Below are 17,944 nucleotides of genomic sequence, written 5' to 3' on the forward strand. Positions count from 1 at the left end.
CATTGGTCTAGCCATCAATTTCAGCATTAAATGCTAATTTGAATCTGACATGGAACATATTTTAAACACGTAACATTTTTTTTTTTGTGTGTAGTGAATCTAACATTTTAATAGACATACAATGTCAATAAAATTTAGAAAGGTTTGTTCTTTTTTCTTTTCTTTGAGCACGCTAGAATTTGACTAACGTGTGTTAAATATACTCCACGTTAGATTGAATTTGGCATTTAACCTTTAAACTAATTGTTAGTGTAACGATAAAAGGGCCTAATTGATACAAAACCGATGCTTTCAAGACTTAATTGAAATATTTTGAAGTTTATGAACCAATTTTAGAATCTAGTCCATAAATTGAGGATGTGAGGTGCCATTTACCTTAATCTTTCTTTTTTTATCTTTATTTTTTCATTCAGATAAATTCCAAAACTACACATAAACTTTTGTCTAACATGTGGTGTTATACATGAAGCTTGATTTTATATAATTGGATACATGAAATCTTGATTTGATTTGATTTAATTTTCATATACAACTAACACTTTTATAAATATAATACAATTGATGTTTATATATTACAAACAATTATATTTATCTAATATGAAAATTAATTAGATGTATTTATTATTTTAAATGTACACAAATGAATTAAAATAAAAAAATTATATGTATAATTAAACCAAAATCACAACTCTTATATCACACTACACAATAAATTAAAATTAACGTATTATGTTTTTTTTTCTTTTGAGGAAATATGCATATTATGTTGTAATTGTTGGATCATATATTTATATTATATTTAGGATAAACTATATTCAAGGTCATTAAAATATTAGTAAGTTTATGTTTAGTCACATAATTCAAAAAGTTATAAAACGATCATTGAGCTATTTGAAAGTTTTCGTTTAAGTTATTAGGCTATTAAAATCGTTGTTGTATAATTTTCCTTGTTTGCACCACCTGCACCGATGAAAAGCTCTTCTTCCATTTCTTTTTTACAATTGAAATTTTTTTAATGAAACAACTTTGAACGTAATGAATTTATGAACCAAAATCCAAACAACTTTTTTCTTTGATCTTCGACACTAATCGTCAAATCAACTTAAATCGACTTGAATCTAAAGTATGTTCTTCTACCCGTTGATGGGTATTGGTCCATCATACTGATCGTCATACTATTGCTTGAAGCTTGCTAGCTAGACTTTAAAAAATAAAACTTAACTATCTAGTGACTTAAATAAAAACTTTTGAATAATTCAATGATCATTTTTGTAACTTTTTAAAGTTGAGTGGCCAAAACATAAACTTACTAATAATTTAATGACCGTAGTCATAATTTACCCTTATATTTATCATAGTGAAATTTAAAAAAAAATAAACAAACAAAACAAAGATTATTATTATCATGATTTCTACCATTTTCACCAAAAATAAGCTTAATAGATAATGCATAATTTACATATAGATTTTTTCATTCTATCAAAATCACCTTAAGTAGCGGAACGAAGGGGTTGACAGGTGCCCAACTCTCTTAAAATAGAAACTTTTTCATTTAGGTTTTTATAATTTATAAAATTTTAAATTAAAAATGGTACAAATTGTACTTTGACTTTTCTAAAAAATATAAAAAATTAATTTAACTCTATAAAAATTATAAAGATATAGACTATTAAAATTATGAGATTACATTTTTACTATCTTAGAATATATAATTTAATTTCGATAAAAAATTTGATCACCTTAATTGATTTGACTAGAAGTTGGTTACTATTTACTCTAAAACAAAGAAAAACTAGCAATCATTAAATTTGCAGGCTGGTTAAAATTTAATGTACTCCCATGGATTTCGATGACCCATTTGAAATCAACAACCAAAACAAAAAATTAATAAAAATAAAAAGCTTATTTGAGTAAGTTGACATTAGTAGCCATTTGTCCATACTTTTAAGTCAAAAAAGAAGACAGTATAATTCTACTTTTTCATTTTTCAATAAAGAAAAAGAACACACTTTAGAAATATCTACCCTAAACAACCTTTTTTCCCCTTTTTCTATTACAGGTAAAAACAGAAGTCTTGTTCAGCTATAAATCCAACACATGATGCCATTTACTATTAGATTTAATAAGGCTCTGGAGAGACTTCTTTTATTTATATACAGCATTCGAGTTGAGTTTGGATTCCCTCCATCTCTAGATGGTTTTGAAGAAAGTATTTAATTTATATAAAAGATACATCTGGGTTAAGTTTTAAGGGTTAAAGACGGGCTAGAGTTAACTCTAGATAACCCTAAAGAAAATATTTATTTTTATTATACTTCTACTTCGGCTTAGACACGTGGCAGCAGGAGAAGTGACATAGAAGGCACCCACAAATGATCATCTTTCTTGTACCCTTAGAAGTGACCACTTGTTTTTATCCACTAAGGAGGACTACTGGAGGGCTACTAAGGCATAATAATCTTGTATTATCTCAATAAAGAGAATGTTAGAGCAAAACTACATAGTACTATGCTTAACAACAATTGATATGTAACGGACCTACCACCTACCTAGCTGACCACTCAGACAGCCTACCAACTATATTATCGTTGACATGGCACTACCAAACAAAAGGAACTTCTCCTGTATATACCCCACTACACGATGTATGAAGAATCTTTTTCTCTCTCATCACTTATGCCTTTACTTGACCTTCTCCTCTCCTATCTCCTCCTCCACTTTTAGCTCCTTCAACTCTCCATTTGTCATAGGTGAGCCGACCTCATAGTCACCACCACTGTCTCCTTATTATCTCCTCCTTGGTGAACATCAGTATCAACAAATTTATATAAAGGTGAAAAGGCATAGTAAGTCCTTTTGTTGTAATGATTTGTTCAATTTAATTCTTATACGATTAAAAGAATCGAATAAAACTAAATTTTAATAAAGTTAGCATTTAATGGACAAAAAAGTACCATTTACCGTTTAAAAGAAAAATAATATCTTTAAAACTTATATGGTTCTACAAATGAAATCTTTTTTGCTTGGAGTTGAATTTAAAAAAAAACATCTCACATTTAAAAAGTAAATGTTAATTCTATTAAAATCTAATCATACTTAATTATTTTACTAATACAAAAATTAAATCTATGTATTTTAATAGTAGCGGAATAATTTGCAGTTTGAACCAATCTCTACTTTCACCTCTATATATAAAAACATACTAAAAAAATTATTCTCCTAAAAATTGGTGGGCCAAAGTCAGTTTAACTGGGCAAGGAATTGAGAAAATTTGCCCAAAGTAATAATACCCAAGCCCTAATGTGAAAAATGTAACGAAATTAATAAAATGGAGATGCGGGGTATCGATCCCCATACCTCTCGCATGCTAAGCGAGCGCTCTATCATCTGAGCTACATCCCCTTGCACGTCATGTGGCTTTCTTATTTATTTTTAGTTCATGCAGCTTTTGTTGAATATTGTTGCCAAGCCAATATATATCATTAGATGTGATTAGAGGTGATAATGGGCCGGGCCAGGTTCGGGCTGAGTCTAGACAAATTTTTAAGCCCAATTTCTAGGTCGGCCCGAAATATGGGCTTAAAAATTTGTCCAAGCCCGACCCGAAAGAAAATTGCTAAACCTGAGCTCGGCTCATCCCGGCCCATATTAAATATATATATTTAATTAAAAATAAAAAATATATATTTGATTAAAAATAAAAAAATATATATTTAATATATAATTCGGGTGGGGCAGGGCCGAGCCCAGGCCAAAAAAGTTTTACCCGAGGCCCGGCCCGTTTTCTTAACGGGCCTCCTTTTTTTGCCCAAACTTATATTTCGGGCCTATATTTTTATCTAAACCCTCCTATTTTTCGGGCGGACCGTCGGGCCGGGGCCAGATAGCCCAACCCATGATCACCTCTAAATGTTGGAAACTTATAATATATGTTGGGTACGATAGTGCATAAAATAAAGTTGGATGAATATTTAATGATATATTATTAATTGGCTCACCAATTGTATATAGAATTATACATTAATATAAATTCATATGTTCTAAAATTTAAAAAAGAAATCAAATTATATACATGATTAATTTGTGAAGCATCTTAATATAAAGTGGAAATAGAAGGAAATCAATCAGACACATTTATGAGTTTATATTTAATGCATTTGATGTGAATTAGTGAGGCTAGACACTATTTCTCTCTAGGCCCGGGCTGACATGACTGCCCAAGCCATTCCAAGTTAAAAGAACAATGCATAAAAATCCAATTAATATGGTTTATGTATCGTGCATGCATAAAAATCGAGATTTCAAAAGAATGCAGATTAATCCAACAAATAGCAGATGAGCAAAAAAGAAATAAAATACTAAGAGGACTTGAGGAAGCTTAGCAACTGAGTGACAGCAACAAATGAGAAAGACGGAATTGAAAATTAGTTCCAGTGGAAATTAGGGTTTAGGGTTAGATACTATTTGGGTTTAGGGTTAAATTATATATATATATATATATATCCGAGTCTCTATCATATTTTCAACAAGCTTTTGAGGTTAGACATATAATTCAATTATTGACAGCACCAAAAAAATTAAAACTATACTCACTTATATTTTTTAATAATGTGTCGTAATATAATCATATATTTTTGCGTGATCAAAGTATTTTTTATGTTCATTTTACAATTCATAAAGATAAATTTTTTCAGGATTTATATTATTATCTCTCACAATAATATCATCTCTAAAATTTGATTTTTATTCAATATTCAATATTTGAATTTGAATTACCTCGAATATATTCATTGTAATTTGGATTAGTTATGAAAATTGTGTAATTATAATCTTAAAAAAGAAGTTGCATTGGGTAGGAATAGCCTTATATTACAAATAAAAAAATTGCTAACTAGTTAAGGCATTGCTTTAAAATTTATTAGTGTATAGTATTATTTCTAGCACTAAAATTAATAAAAGCCATTGATCTAGTAAATTGTGTATGGTTTGAAGTTGCTTTGCCTTACATCAAGGATTTTATCTCAATCCATTTCTTTTCTGTAATGATTTATATCAAATATATATTGTATTTCTAATTATTGGTTAGATATAAACTAATCACAATTAATAATTTTTAGTCAGCAAAAAGAAGGAAAACTTTCCCCTTATTTTGAAAAGATCTCATCTTTTACTTCAATTTTTACTCATTTTTTGATGGTATGTTTAAATTTACACTAATTAATCTTTATTTTATGTCGAACTAAATAAGCTATTTGCTCATGTTATTACACTAGTAGCATTAATACAATACTCTTGTTATAAAATATTAACTTTAAATAGTGCTCCGAAATGTTTGAACAAAAAAAGGAAAATGTGATAATTAAGCCAAGATGATACATCATTAAATAGCATTTCTTACAACAAAGAAAGTTGCTAGTTTACAAAACAAGTCAATATATATAATCGTCATCAAAGATCATGTAGTTGTTGCTGCGTCGGATTCTTTCTTCTTTCTCAGCCTGCAATTACGTTTCTATAATTTCTACCTTGTTTCATAACCAAATAATAAAAAAAATCTAATTAATGTTATGCTGAACATGGATTTTAATTTGTGTACATTAATTTGACATTATTTATTTATTTTTTAATATTATTTGGAGGTCCAAATTCATATTGTTGTTGTTAAGGTGATAAAGTAGGGACTAGGGAGTAGACAAAAGGAGCAAGGCCTTGACCCCTTTTAAAATGGCAAATTTCTCATTTGGTGTTGCTAAAGTTTATGAAATTATAATAATAATAAATCACAATTTATATCTAATTTCAACCCCTTCTTAAAGCAATTTTCTAGTTTTACCCTCCCAAGGTTAGAGACATGAAAATAGAGTCAAGCAACAATGTTGGGCCAATAATACCTTTAGACATCAGTTGAATGCTTAAATCAATTTGAAAAACAATTTGGACCCAATAATAAAATTATAAAAATAAGTAAAAAGGTTAGATCTGAAATTAAAAAATAGAAAATGTATGTACCTTGGTTATAAGCCTTTCAAATTCGTGAGTGCCATGCTCTTCAATGTAGTTCTCGGCAGCAGTTAGAATGTCATCTTGCTGGCTGAAAATACTCTTCTTGCGGGGGACATACCAGATGGTGGTGGCACGTTGCGGGTTCATGTAAAATGGTCTTATGAAGTGACGATATACGTATTTTGCCCCATTGAACTGAGGAAGCACCAACCAGCATGTAAATATCAGCTTTGCATATGGCCAAATCGGGAACCTGCACAGGGTTTCAAAACATTAACACACCCCATTGAATTTTTTTTTTAAAAGAAAGAAAAGAAAAACAGTAGTAGCAGGTGAGGTTACCATTCGAGGACTTTGGCAAAAGTAAGTTCGAAAAGTGTAATCAAAGAGTAAAGGACCCAATACGTCAGCCATTGTTGATCATCGTTGTTAGACCTCGTTTCTATAGCCTTGATTGAAGCGTATCTGCCAAAAACGAAAAAAACACGACAAACCTTGGAAGCGTTTAGAACATGTAAACCATAATCAATGGTTTTAAGGTGGTTCAAAAGAAAGGGGGAAAAAACCCTACTTACAGAGGGTAAACAAGAGTGACTAAAGGCCTGTAAAACCAGAACAAAAAAAGCAAAGCTCAGTTAAGAAGAAAAAAGAACACCCAAAGTAGCACAAATGAAAGAATCTTTGTTAAAAAGAGAGACATACAGAGCAAGAACATCAAAGTTCTTGGCAACAACTTGAAGAAAGTTCTGGGAACCCATCACTCACTCACTAAGTCCCTGTTTTTGCTTTGCTTTGGAGGAGAATTGGATTTCACTTTTTGGTGATAGGTATATTTTTGGGGTTTCCTTTGTAAAAAGCGTTTTGGAGGGGATAATGTGAAAGGTTTGAAAGTGAAGAAAGATTAACAGTGGAACCGTGGGGTAAAGGGGCCCCTTTTTTCCCCTCTGATTTTGAAAGAAATATAACAGATTTTTCCCTCGAGAATCTTATGCTGCACGAGAAAAGAGGCACCGAATTCCTTCTTTTTAGTGGTCTCAGACCTTACTTTTAGGTTAGGTTTGGTTTGCTGTAATGAAATGGAGTTATAATTGAATCACTGTAATGGAATGGAGTTATAATTGACCTCGAGAATCGCATGCTTATCAAACTAACTCAAGGAAGTCAATTGGGAGACTAAGACCTCTTGATTCTCGAATCTTAAACAATACAATTTAATCATTTGTGTCCTATACTTTAAGCAAATAGTCTCTCCATTGAAGGTGTAGTAGATCACTTCATACAAGACAACAAATCAAAAAGCAATTATATAATGAAAAATGGCTATCGAATTTGAGGGGAACACAGAAAGAAGGAACAGTTGAGGTATCAAAATCATAACAAAATCATATTACCCCAAATTTGCAATGTTCATCAAGAAAAAAAATCAAATTTCACAGCCAAGTTGACTCATCAAATCAACCAACCTCCATTCTTTTCCACCATTAAATTACTAAAAACTGTCTTTTTTCTTTCCCATCCAAAGTCATAAAAGAACCAAAGTAACTAAAGAGTCCTAGAAATGTAGAAAAATAAAAACCGGTTTTCTAAATTGAAAGTCAAATCACCGTTAACTCTTCCTTAGCTTGAACCAAAATCCCAGAACTCATTTGAAAGCTCCAGCAAGAGTTTAACCCTTACCACCTTGAATCAAACAAAAAAAACCAGAGAAGTAATTTTCAGCAAGAGTTTAACCCAGAACTCATTTGAAAGCTCCAGCAAGAGTTAACAGTAAAAAGAAAAGAAAAAACCAGAGAGAGTAATTTTCAGCAAAATACAAAGAAAGAAAAAAACCAAACATTTTACCGCTAACTTGTCAGTTTTGAACTTTTTGACGGTAGCTCGAAAGGAAAGAGAAGATCGTACTTCTATCATCAATCTTGAGTTGTTGTGATAGATTTTAGTTATAGTAACCATTGTTCACCACATCCACACTATCCTCGTTATTTATTCCTAAAAGCACTAATTTCCCATGCACAACTTCTCTAATTAGACAAGTGAATAACCATATTCGTCCTTCTATCGGGGCTAGCCTAAAGCGCCTAGTTTTGACCCTTTCCTTCATTCTTGTTTTCATAGGAACAATAAAATCAATGCAGTTAAGAAGACAAGATAAACAATCAAAATCAACAAACAGTGAGCAGAACAACTAAAAATTAATCAAATTTTATCAATCTTCGCCACTGATTAAAGTTTTATCTCATAGAACCTAATAATAACTCAAACTAATAAAAGAAATCAAAACTGATACTCATGCCTAAGTGAACCAGAGAGAGTAATTTTCAACATAATATAAAGAAAGAAAAAACCAAACATTTTACTGCTAACTTGCTAGTTTTGAACTTTTTGACAGTAGCTCGAAAGGGAAGAGAAGATTGTATACCTGAAGTCTTCGCTTAAGCCCTAAATCAAACCGCACCGGCAAACTTATAAACAAATTAGGGGTTTTTTTAAGGATAAGAGAATAATAATGATAATAAGGTAGAGTAAAATGAACGCCGATGATGCAAGGCCGTTGACGAAAATCTTACCTTGTAGAAGACAAAGAGCGGTAGAGAGAGAGAGGAAGAAAGACTGAAAGAAACAAACCAGACATGACTCACCGTAAAGATTAATTCAACAATAGCAATGCGATTTAATCCGCCATTTAGAAATTCTATTTCTTTTATTTCAGGGATGGCATGCATGTATCGCATGAATCATAAAGAGTAGAAAGAAAAGAAAAAATAATCTTCCCGACCCTAACCCAAGAAATGGATTTTAAGCAAAGAGTGAAAAAACATTTTTTCGTTCCTGATAAAATGAAGAAAAGAAATGTAGGAGAAGGAAGCTAAAGGCAGAAAAGTTTCTAACTACCCAAACATAAGAAGAAAAAAGTTGAATGGAAGGAAAAAAATTACCTCTGCAATTTGGAAAAGAAGGAAACGTAGGATAAGATGCTGAGGGCAGAAAATGGAAAATAGGAAAGAAACGACAGATGGAATCCCTATTCAGTGCTTAAGGGAAGGAATGGCTATTACAGCCAATAGGTGTAATAGGGCCTGAATGGCTGTAATGCTATTACAACCAACCAAACACACGTTTGGTGGTGGGCTCACCGAATTGGGGAAATGCATTCCTATTCCCCAAACCAAACATGGTATTAGTATTTATAATAGGATCTAATAGCATGTTTGGTTGGGGAATAGGAATGCATTCTCCCAATTCGGGGCCCATCACCAAATTTTAGTTTGGTTGGCTGTAATGATATTACAGCCTGAATCCATTCCAGCTCTATTACGGGAAAATGTTGAATAGGCATTCCCTCCATTCACTAATGAATAGCTATTCAATGCTTCCAGTAATATACAATTTTTTTCCTTTTCTACCCATTTTACATCCTCTTGAAACTCCCAACTCCCAATATGAGATTTTTCCAATAAATCTCAAAGATTATCGTGTAAGTATGAAATTTTTCTGTTTTATTGAAACTTTCTCTTCTTACTTTCTCTTTACCCTCACCATTCTCCCAATATACCTGTGTAGAACGTTTGGAGTAAGCAAGAAGAGGGGTTTGAAAGAACAACAACAGCAGTCATGGCAAGAAGATCAACGTAACAAAGAAAGCCTTGATTCCAGGTTTAATCAAACCCTCAAGAATGTCTAACTCAAGAATGTCTAAGGGTACCTCTTTCTAATCGTTCCAATTTCCCATTACTTTTCCTCCTCTATTTTCTTTCTGGTTTCTCAATGTTGATTTTGGATTGTTCTTTTTCATTAGATTTAGAGAAATACCTTCTGATCTTTCGAATTTCAGTTTTGATTCTGAATTCCCGTGGAAGAATTTTTCCTCTTTAGGTGGAATCATAGGCATCACAGGAGTTGTGTTTTATGTGGTCTTTCTGCAATGTTTTGCTGGCACTGAAGTTTAACAGTTGATATTCATTTCTTCTTTTTTTTCCTAATTTAATCTTAATCTATATTTTTTCTGATTTCCCCTGTAGGGCATTCACTGTATCAGGAAAGCTGAAGCCAGAAGATGCTGTTCAGGCTACGCTTTCTTCTCTACCTGATGAAGTTGTGGATACCGTTGGTGTTACAGCTCTACTATCTGAAGATTCTGTTTCGGAAAGGAGAAGGAAGTTGGAGTACCTTGAGATGCAAGAAGAACTGATCAAGGTTGAAAAAGGAATATGTTTTATATTATTTTTCATATGAATAGTCTCCTCTATTGTAAGTTGTTTATTTTTTTTGCCTCCTATGGGGCTCAGTTGACCCTGCTTGCTGTGAAGGAGTTTAATATAATCTTAGCTTTAAATAAAGGCATTTAATCTTGAAGTTTTCTGCTTAGCTTAAACAAAAAGCCCAAAAGCAATATTCCTGGTCTTATGTAGTTCTTTGAATTTTATTGGTTGTTTTTAATTGGTACCTTTGTAGGAGGAGGAAGAGAAAGAAGAAGAAGAGCTGGCAAGGATGAAGGAATCTAAGGCTAGAAAAGAGGATGTGGCATTGAAATAGATGACTATCCCAACGGCTAAAGAAGCACAAGAACAGGCTATAGCAAGAGCGTTAGAAAAAAGAGATCAGCTGTATGAAATAAGTTGTGCATTGGCTGTTTTAGCTTCAGCATCTGTAAGGACTCTATTTGAAGATTTTTTCTGTGATTGTTATCTTTTGATTCTGTTCTTCTATTGTTATCTTCCTATCACTGCCACTTGCAATGTGGATTTGACTTCATTTTGTTCCTAATATGCAGCCTGTGAGCAGAGAGCGAGAAGAGTTCCTTGGTCTTGTAAATAAGGAGGTATGTTATAAAATTTAGGGATGAGAAATCGTAAGTTGTCTAGCTTGATGTTTGCACTACCATATTTTTTTCTATTTTTTGTTTTCATACTATTATGTTCTTCCCTTCAGGTATTTCCGACATGCATCTGGTTCACTTCTTATACTCTCCAAAAATCTTGCTCAATATATCAACACAAACAGGTTAGTTTTTATTTGTCGTTGCTATAATCTTGAAAGAATGAGATAGACATTCTACTTTGAGATTTTCAAACTGAAAAGAAACCAAGGTTTCTTGACATTAGTAATTAATACATTTTGGGTGCTATAAGATTAGTCCACCTGCAGGTATTTATGTGTTATAAACTGAATGACAGTTAAGCTAAATGTATATCTATTTTGTATGTCAATTACCAATCATTTTGCTTTGCATGCAAAGTTGAATATAGTCAAACATTCATTTGAAAAGTTGTGTTGCAAACTATACCTTCTTATGTTGCTTAAAATTCCTAATGAAATTGAGTTTCACTTCTTCTAATTTATATTACATGCAGTGCATCTTTGAAGACTTATGCTCATGATGATATATCAGTAGGATCTTGGATGATAGGTGTCTAGGCAATTTATATAGATACTAATCGTCTTTGTTGCAGTAGCATTAAACAAGGTGAAATTACCTCCATGCTATATTCTTGTTCAAACTTTTTTACAGCTTTTACAATGCAAATTTGAAAAATAAAGAGACAGTCATTAGGTATGTAATGGCCTAAATTTTCAGTGGTGTCGGAATGGTGATTCGAGATCACTAAATCTGACAAATGAGTAGAAAATATTATTAATTTAGTAAGAATAAGTAAATGTGAAGTTAGGAAATTTTTTGAAATAGTGAATAGTGTACTAGGAATAAATATTAAAATAATTAAAATAAAAAATGAGGTATCGAGACCTAGAAGATTTTAAACCGAGCCATAAGTATTTTTAGAAATATTTTTAGAGTGTCATTGAGTTGGTATTAAAGTTTCGTTAGAAAATTTTAACGTTCGGGTAGTTAATTAACTAAAAAGGACTAAATTGAAAATAGTGTAAAATTTGTTAAATTGTGATTAAATAGCTTAAGTGATTAAAAATGAGGGATTTAAAAGGAAATTAGGCCCAAATTATATGGGCTGGACAGTTGGGCAAGAAAAATGTGGAAAAGTGATGTAATAAGGGTAAAATTGGAAATTTTGTAAAAGTTAACAAATAAAAAAAATCTCAATTAAAAGAGTTTCTAGGTAATTCTTCATAATTATCAGCCAAAAAATGCCATTGAAGAGTCCCTCCAAGCTGGTTTTTTCATATATTTGAATCATGTAAGTTTAATTCTTGATTATTTCTTCTAATTTTTGTGGTTTTGATACTTTTACAATTAGGTCCAACTAATTATTTCATTAGTTTTGATTTCATGGCTGATTTTGAGAGTTACCATTGATGAGTGTTGGATTTTTGTGATGAATAAACATGGAATTAAAGCTTTAATTTTGTTATATGATGATTTTATTAAGTAATTTTGATAGAAATTGATTTTAGGGACCTAATTGTGAAAAAGTTGGGAATTAGGGTTTGGTGTTGCGGTTTTGAATATGAAAGGCTATGTAGTAGTCTAAATAGTTGGATAAGGTGTTAATTGAGAAAAATTAGATCAATTGAGGGGTTAATTGAGTAGGGATCAAATTGTAAAAACTATAAAGTTTGGGGTAAAAGTGTAATTTCGAAAATTTAAGGGCATAAATTGTGAAATGAATTAGAATAGAATTATATGCTGATGAATGAATAAATTTGTATTTTAGATCGAGAACCCGAAGCAAGCCGAGGAAAAGAAAAAGTAGTTGATTAGTCCCTGAACTTTTACAAATTCTGCAAATCGACCCAGGTAAGTTCATATGGCTGAAATTTAATGATTAAATGTTAATTTCATGAATTATATAATGTATGATGAAATGTATTTAGTGTTGAAATGAGAGTAAAATAAAAATGCGAAAATTGAATAAATGATCAAATTAAGCGGAACGCCGAATTTGAGTACTTCTGATCAAGAGATAAAGTGATAAGTGGTAGCTTTAGCTACACTTATCTGATCAAGAGACAAAGTGATAAGTGGTAGCTTTAGCTACACTTATCTGATCAAGTGAAAAAGTGATAAGTGCTATACTTATCTGATCAAGTGAAAAAGTGATAAGTGCTATACTTATTTGATCAAGTGACAAAGTGATAAGTGGCAGCTTAGCTACACTTATCTGACCAGGGACAAATGATAAGTGATCATACGTAAGACCATAGTTATACTATGGCAAAGTGAAAGTGAAGTACTCAATTTTCCGTAACCGTTCCTTAATTTTGATCAAGGATGGTAAGTGACAAATGGGCCCAAAGGAATTATGGTAAAAGAATAAGTAGTAGTGAGTTTATACCAAGGAACTCACCAAAGATTGTGGTTGAGAGGTAAACTTAGTAATGATGTATATTGTATAAGTGTACAAATGTTTGGTAAGATTTATGTTTTATGCCTATGAACTTACTAAGCTTTTCTATAAGCTTACATGTGTGTGTTTATTGTTTTTGTAGATTAACGTATTTATACATTCGGAGGATCGGATCTACATCGAGAATCACACTATCCAGATATACTCTGATAGATTTTGTTAAATAACATTTTGGATTTATATGACATGTATAGAGAATTGAAGTAAAAAGTAATAGAATGAATGACTAAGTATGCAAAGTAAAATTGAATGTGATGGTTGTGTTAGACATTGAAAAAATACATGTTTTTAGTTTGAAATGGTTGATTGGTTGAACTTCATTAGTATTCAAGTGAAGTAGTTGAAATACTGAAGTTGGTTGTGATTTGAAATTTGCAGGGAAGGTTAGGTAATTATAAAGGGGTTATATTGAATTTTTTTTTAAATTTCCAATAGAACAGTTTTTGGACAGCAGCATTGATGTAATTTTGAAAAATCACCAAAAATAATGGAAATAGAATTAGAATTTGAGTGAGATATGAAATTAAATATGAAAGAGTCCACTTTCACATGAAAGCAATAGAGTAATCAAAAAAGTTATATATTTTTAGATATTTTAAATTTAGTGAGACAGGGTCAGAATGATTTTGAAGTCCCTTGTTCTGACTTTAGAAATTCATTAAAAATTGTACAAAAGGAATTGAGTTATAATTTATATGTTTAAATTCCTTAATGAGTCTATTTTAAGTATAAATAAGTGGAAGCACCATATGAAGTCTTTAAAATGAGATAATTGAATTTTAGTGACAAGAGGTCAGGATAGTCAATTAGTGAAACAGGGGATACTTAAACTAATAAAATGTACTAATTGGATAAATAAAAAATTCTTAAAAATTTATGGTGAATAGATATATGAGTCTAGTTTCAAGAAAAATTTATGGATCTAAATTTTGAGTTTCGTAGCTTGAATTATAATTATTTTAGTGACTGCTGCGCAGGTGGATAGCTTTATTGTGAATGGTGAAATTAATTTTTAAAGTAAATTTTTATGCCCCGAACTTTTAAGTTAAGTCAAGTAACGTCTCATGCTCAAATCCGGAAACGGTCTCGGGTAAGGGGTGTTGCAAGGTAGCTATTATAAGCATACATTTCTTCCCTTTTTTAAAGTAAAAAATGGATTATGATTTTATTCATCAAGAATACATTTTAAGGTGCATGGTTCTACTAATATAATAGTGCAGCTTATTTTGATGATCAGTATTTTGATGATGATTTTATTATAAGCATACATTTTTGCCTATGGATCCTGCATTTAGAATTCCACATTCAGGGAATGATAAGGATTGTCATTGAATGACGGTTGGGAATTTCTCTTGGTTTTTTTCTGTTAAGATGTTCATCAACTGTGGGCCAGGACGATAAGGAAGTGGATGAGACTGGAGTTGAGCCAGAAGACATTGAGTTGGTGATGACACAAGCAAGAGTGTCGAGATCAAAGGCTGGGAGGCACTCAAGGCTGCAGATAGGGACATTGTATCTGCTATAATGGAGCTAACAACTTAAATGAATATGATGTGTGTTAGCGAAATTTGATGGATTTTGCACTAGTAAATGTGTTCTATGAGAATTGCGTGTTATGTCATAGTCACAAGTTTATCTTGTTTTGGTAACTTTTTTGTTTTTGCTATTTTAATCATTTTCATTAGTTGAATTGCAATTTGTAGTCACTCTATTTGTTAAGATATCTATGGGCAACCAATGAAATGTTGGTATAATTAGAGTTGTGGTGGCAATCAGGCAGGTTCGGGTTGGTATAATTGCTATACAATTGAATAACAATTGAAAATATATAAAATCATGTAACTTTTTGTTAATATATGAATATTATATTTGGATGTAAAATATAATTCTCAAGTTATTTATTACTTTTAATATTTTATTTTTTATTGTAAAATAATTAAATTATTTGTTTCACTAATGATATTTTAGCACATTAAATATGTATTACAGTTTAAAAATAATAAAATAGATTATATAGTATTTTTATAGTATTATATATTATGATTTTAGTAAATTTATATAATAATTATATATATTATTTTATTAAATTATATTTAATAATAATTATGTTAAAATATGGTTAGATTATTTATTATTTTTATTAAATTATTTTTAATAATAATATTATTAAAATTTAATAACAATAACAATAACAATAATCATCTACTTAAAAAAATTATGTTAAGGGTATTCTAGTCATTTTAGTTTTTTCCCTTATGCTATTACAACATCATTCCATTCAACCAAACAATTGAATTACTTATTACAGCTCTATTCCATTACAGTGAACCAAACGTATTTATAATGTTACATGCAAGCTTTACGGAGGTTGGAATAAATGAATAATTCCTACAACTCCTTAAAACAAAATAATTCTTACCGAACAGGGTTACAGAGCATTACTGGAGTTTACAGAACAAATATAGTTAATTCATATCATTTACTATTCATATCCGATATCAATCATGTTGTCCCTTAAATGGGCATTCGAGGCTCAAAATATGCATTTAAAACAAGTTGGGACTAAATCGGGAACTCAGAGAATTTTTTGCAAAATTTCAAAATTTTTCCTAGGTGTAGGGGACACATGCCCGTGTGGCCAGGTCGTGTGGCTCACACGGCCAAAAGACATACCTGTGTCCTAGGCTGTATGGGCATTCGAAATAGGGGCACACGGCCGTGTTCCAGCCTGTGTCTAATTTAGGTTGCTTAGTGGCTTGGGTTATACGGCCAAGCCATATGCCCGTGTGCTAGGCCATGTGAACAATTTAATTTACATTATTTAGGTGCAGGGATCACACGACCAAGACACACGCCCATGTGCTAGGCCGTGTGTCATACACGGCTGAGGCACACGCCCGTGTTTCTGCCCGTGTGAAAATGTCTGGACATTCTATTTCTCAATTTTTAAGATGCATGGGACACACGGCCAAACCACATGCCCGTGTGCATGACCGTGTGTCACACATGGCTGAGACGCACGCCCATGTCTCTGCCCGTGTGGACGAAAATAGACTATTTCCTAGGCTACTTTTCTCACCCAATTTTCCTTTCACCTACAACAACATTTAAGCATATTCACAAACCAATTCATAACCCTAAAATCAAGCCAAAAACTAAGTCTTATGCATGACATATTGTCACTTATGTTCAAGTGTTGAAACTTACCAATTACACATATATATGCATATAACCATATTTTGTCAATTATGCTAACTCAAAACCATTCATAAATATGTTTATATACTTTCCATCATATAACCATTTCAAATATACATATCAAACATGTTTAGGCCATATATTTACATCTCAAAATATACCAACACAAGCCATACCAATGGCTAGTTTCAACCAAATATTTATATGCCATCATTTGGCCAATTTAACCTATACATGCCATTATACCCAAAATAAAGTCTGCTATATATACCAAAACGAATTGAAGGATAGTGTGATGCTGCTTCGACCCACGTCCAACTTTTATGAGCTTCTAAGTACTATAAAACAAATGAAATAAAACAGAGTAAGCATTTAAATGCTTAGTAAGTTCGTATAACGGGAAATTAACTTACCATTCATTTTCATTAAAGTAAACATATAAAATGCATCCAAGCAATTTGGCTATTAGCCTAAACACACAACTTCCTCAAACATGTTAGTCATTTATTTCACTTGAATATTAAGAATCATGAATGAGCTCATCAATACCAAATTTCCATGTATTTCATGTATATACAAGTAACAGTTCACTTTGAATTCATTTATTTTCTCGTATAAGGATTTTACCCTTGAATCATTTAAAATATCGATGGATTCCTAGGTAGTACACATAAAGTGTACAAGTCTATACTTCGTCAATTCATATTCGGGAATGCTCATATAAGCACATAAACGGGAAGCCCTCTCTCGATCTATATAACGGGAAGCTCATATGAGCCAAGTAACGAGAAGCTTATCAGGGATGTATAACAGGAAGCTCATAAGAGCTATAATCGGGAAGCTCATGCGAGCCAATAATGGGTAGCTCCGAAGAACCATTAACGGGAAGCACCGGATAGCCATATATTGAGAAGTTCAACCGAGCCATATCCGGAAGCTCATAAAGAGCCTTTAATCGAGAAGCTCACGAAGGGCCATATAACGGGACGCTTATAAAAGTTGCGGTGTGTCCACAACACATGTAGGATCACAACCGATCGGGATGCTGCAAAGAGAAATTAACGGTAAGCTCGCAAGAATTATATAACGAGAAGCTTGAGTGGGCCAAATATCGGGATGCTCATTAGAGATAATAACGCCATATAACGAGATGCTCATAAGAGCTACGATGTGTCTACAACACATGCAGGATCACAACCGATCGGGATGCTTTGAAGAGCTATTAACGGTAAGCTCGCAAGAACCATATAACGGGAAGTTCGAGAAGGCCAAATATCGGGATGCTCATGAGAGATAATAAATTCATATAATAAGATGCTCATAAGAGCTATGGTGTGTCCACAACACATGCAGAATCACAACCAATCAGGATGCTCCGAAGAGCTATTAATGGTAAGCTTGCAATAACCATATAATGAGAAGCT

General features: G+C 32.0%; 2 protein-coding genes across 5 annotated transcripts; one reads left to right on the forward strand and one right to left on the reverse strand.

Annotated features, from left to right (window-relative positions):
• Positions 1–5,331: 5,331 nt before the first annotated feature.
• LOC107920298 (HVA22-like protein c) lies at positions 5,332–9,065 on the reverse strand. 4 transcript variants are annotated; one of them, XM_016849933.2, is made up of 7 exons: positions 8,940–9,065; positions 8,571–8,613; positions 6,706–8,465; positions 6,579–6,605; positions 6,346–6,468; positions 6,010–6,256; positions 5,332–5,498 (listed from the first exon to the last, which is right to left on the reverse strand). In XM_016849933.2, exons 3-7 carry the CDS (start codon positions 6,759–6,761, stop codon positions 5,430–5,432), a joined length of 522 nt encoding a protein of 173 aa, XP_016705422.1. In that variant the 5' UTR covers positions 6,762–8,465; positions 8,571–8,613; positions 8,940–9,065; the 3' UTR covers positions 5,332–5,429. The 4 variants fall into 4 exon arrangements, with proteins under 4 accessions (XP_016705422.1, XP_040964691.1, XP_016705419.2 ...); XM_041108757.1 differs by having other exon boundaries at positions 6,706–7,683; positions 8,423–8,613; XM_016849930.2 differs by lacking the exon at positions 8,940–9,065 and having other exon boundaries at positions 8,423–8,442; positions 8,571–8,726.
• A 419-nt stretch (positions 9,066–9,484) lies between these two features.
• Positions 9,485–11,456, forward strand: LOC121225036 (uncharacterized). Its single transcript, XM_041108758.1, has 5 exons — positions 9,485–9,657; positions 10,023–10,197; positions 10,456–10,650; positions 10,775–10,822; positions 10,933–11,456. The coding sequence occupies exons 1-3, from the start codon at positions 9,485–9,487 to the stop codon at positions 10,534–10,536; spliced, it is 429 nt and encodes a 142-aa protein (XP_040964692.1). The 3' UTR covers positions 10,537–10,650; positions 10,775–10,822; positions 10,933–11,456.
• Positions 11,457–17,944: the final 6,488 nt, after the last annotated feature.

Source organism: Gossypium hirsutum, chromosome D13 (assembly GCF_007990345.1).
Source record: "Gossypium hirsutum isolate 1008001.06 chromosome D13, Gossypium_hirsutum_v2.1, whole genome shotgun sequence".
Classification (NCBI taxonomy): Eukaryota; Viridiplantae; Streptophyta; class Magnoliopsida; order Malvales; family Malvaceae; genus Gossypium; species Gossypium hirsutum.

Coding starts and splice junctions, on each gene's coding strand:
- LOC107920298 (XM_016849930.2), bottom strand. CDS start 8,726: ATGCATGCCATCCCTGAAATAAAAGAAATAGAATTTCTAAATGGCGGA. Junction 6,606..8,422: donor GGCTTAAGCGAAGACTTCAG/GTATACAATCTT, acceptor CTGGTTTTACAG/GCCTTTAGTCACTCTTGTTT. Junction 5,499..6,009: donor TTGAAAGGCTTATAACCAAG/GTACATACATTT, acceptor ACGTAATTGCAG/GCTGAGAAAGAAGAAAGAAT.
- LOC121225036 (XM_041108758.1), top strand. CDS start 9,485: ATGAAATTTTTCTGTTTTATTGAAACTTTCTCTTCTTACTTTCTCTTT. Junction 9,658..10,022: donor AAAGAAAGCCTTGATTCCAG/GTTTAATCAAAC, acceptor TTTCCCCTGTAG/GGCATTCACTGTATCAGGAA. Junction 10,198..10,455: donor TGCAAGAAGAACTGATCAAG/GTTGAAAAAGGA, acceptor GTACCTTTGTAG/GAGGAGGAAGAGAAAGAAGA.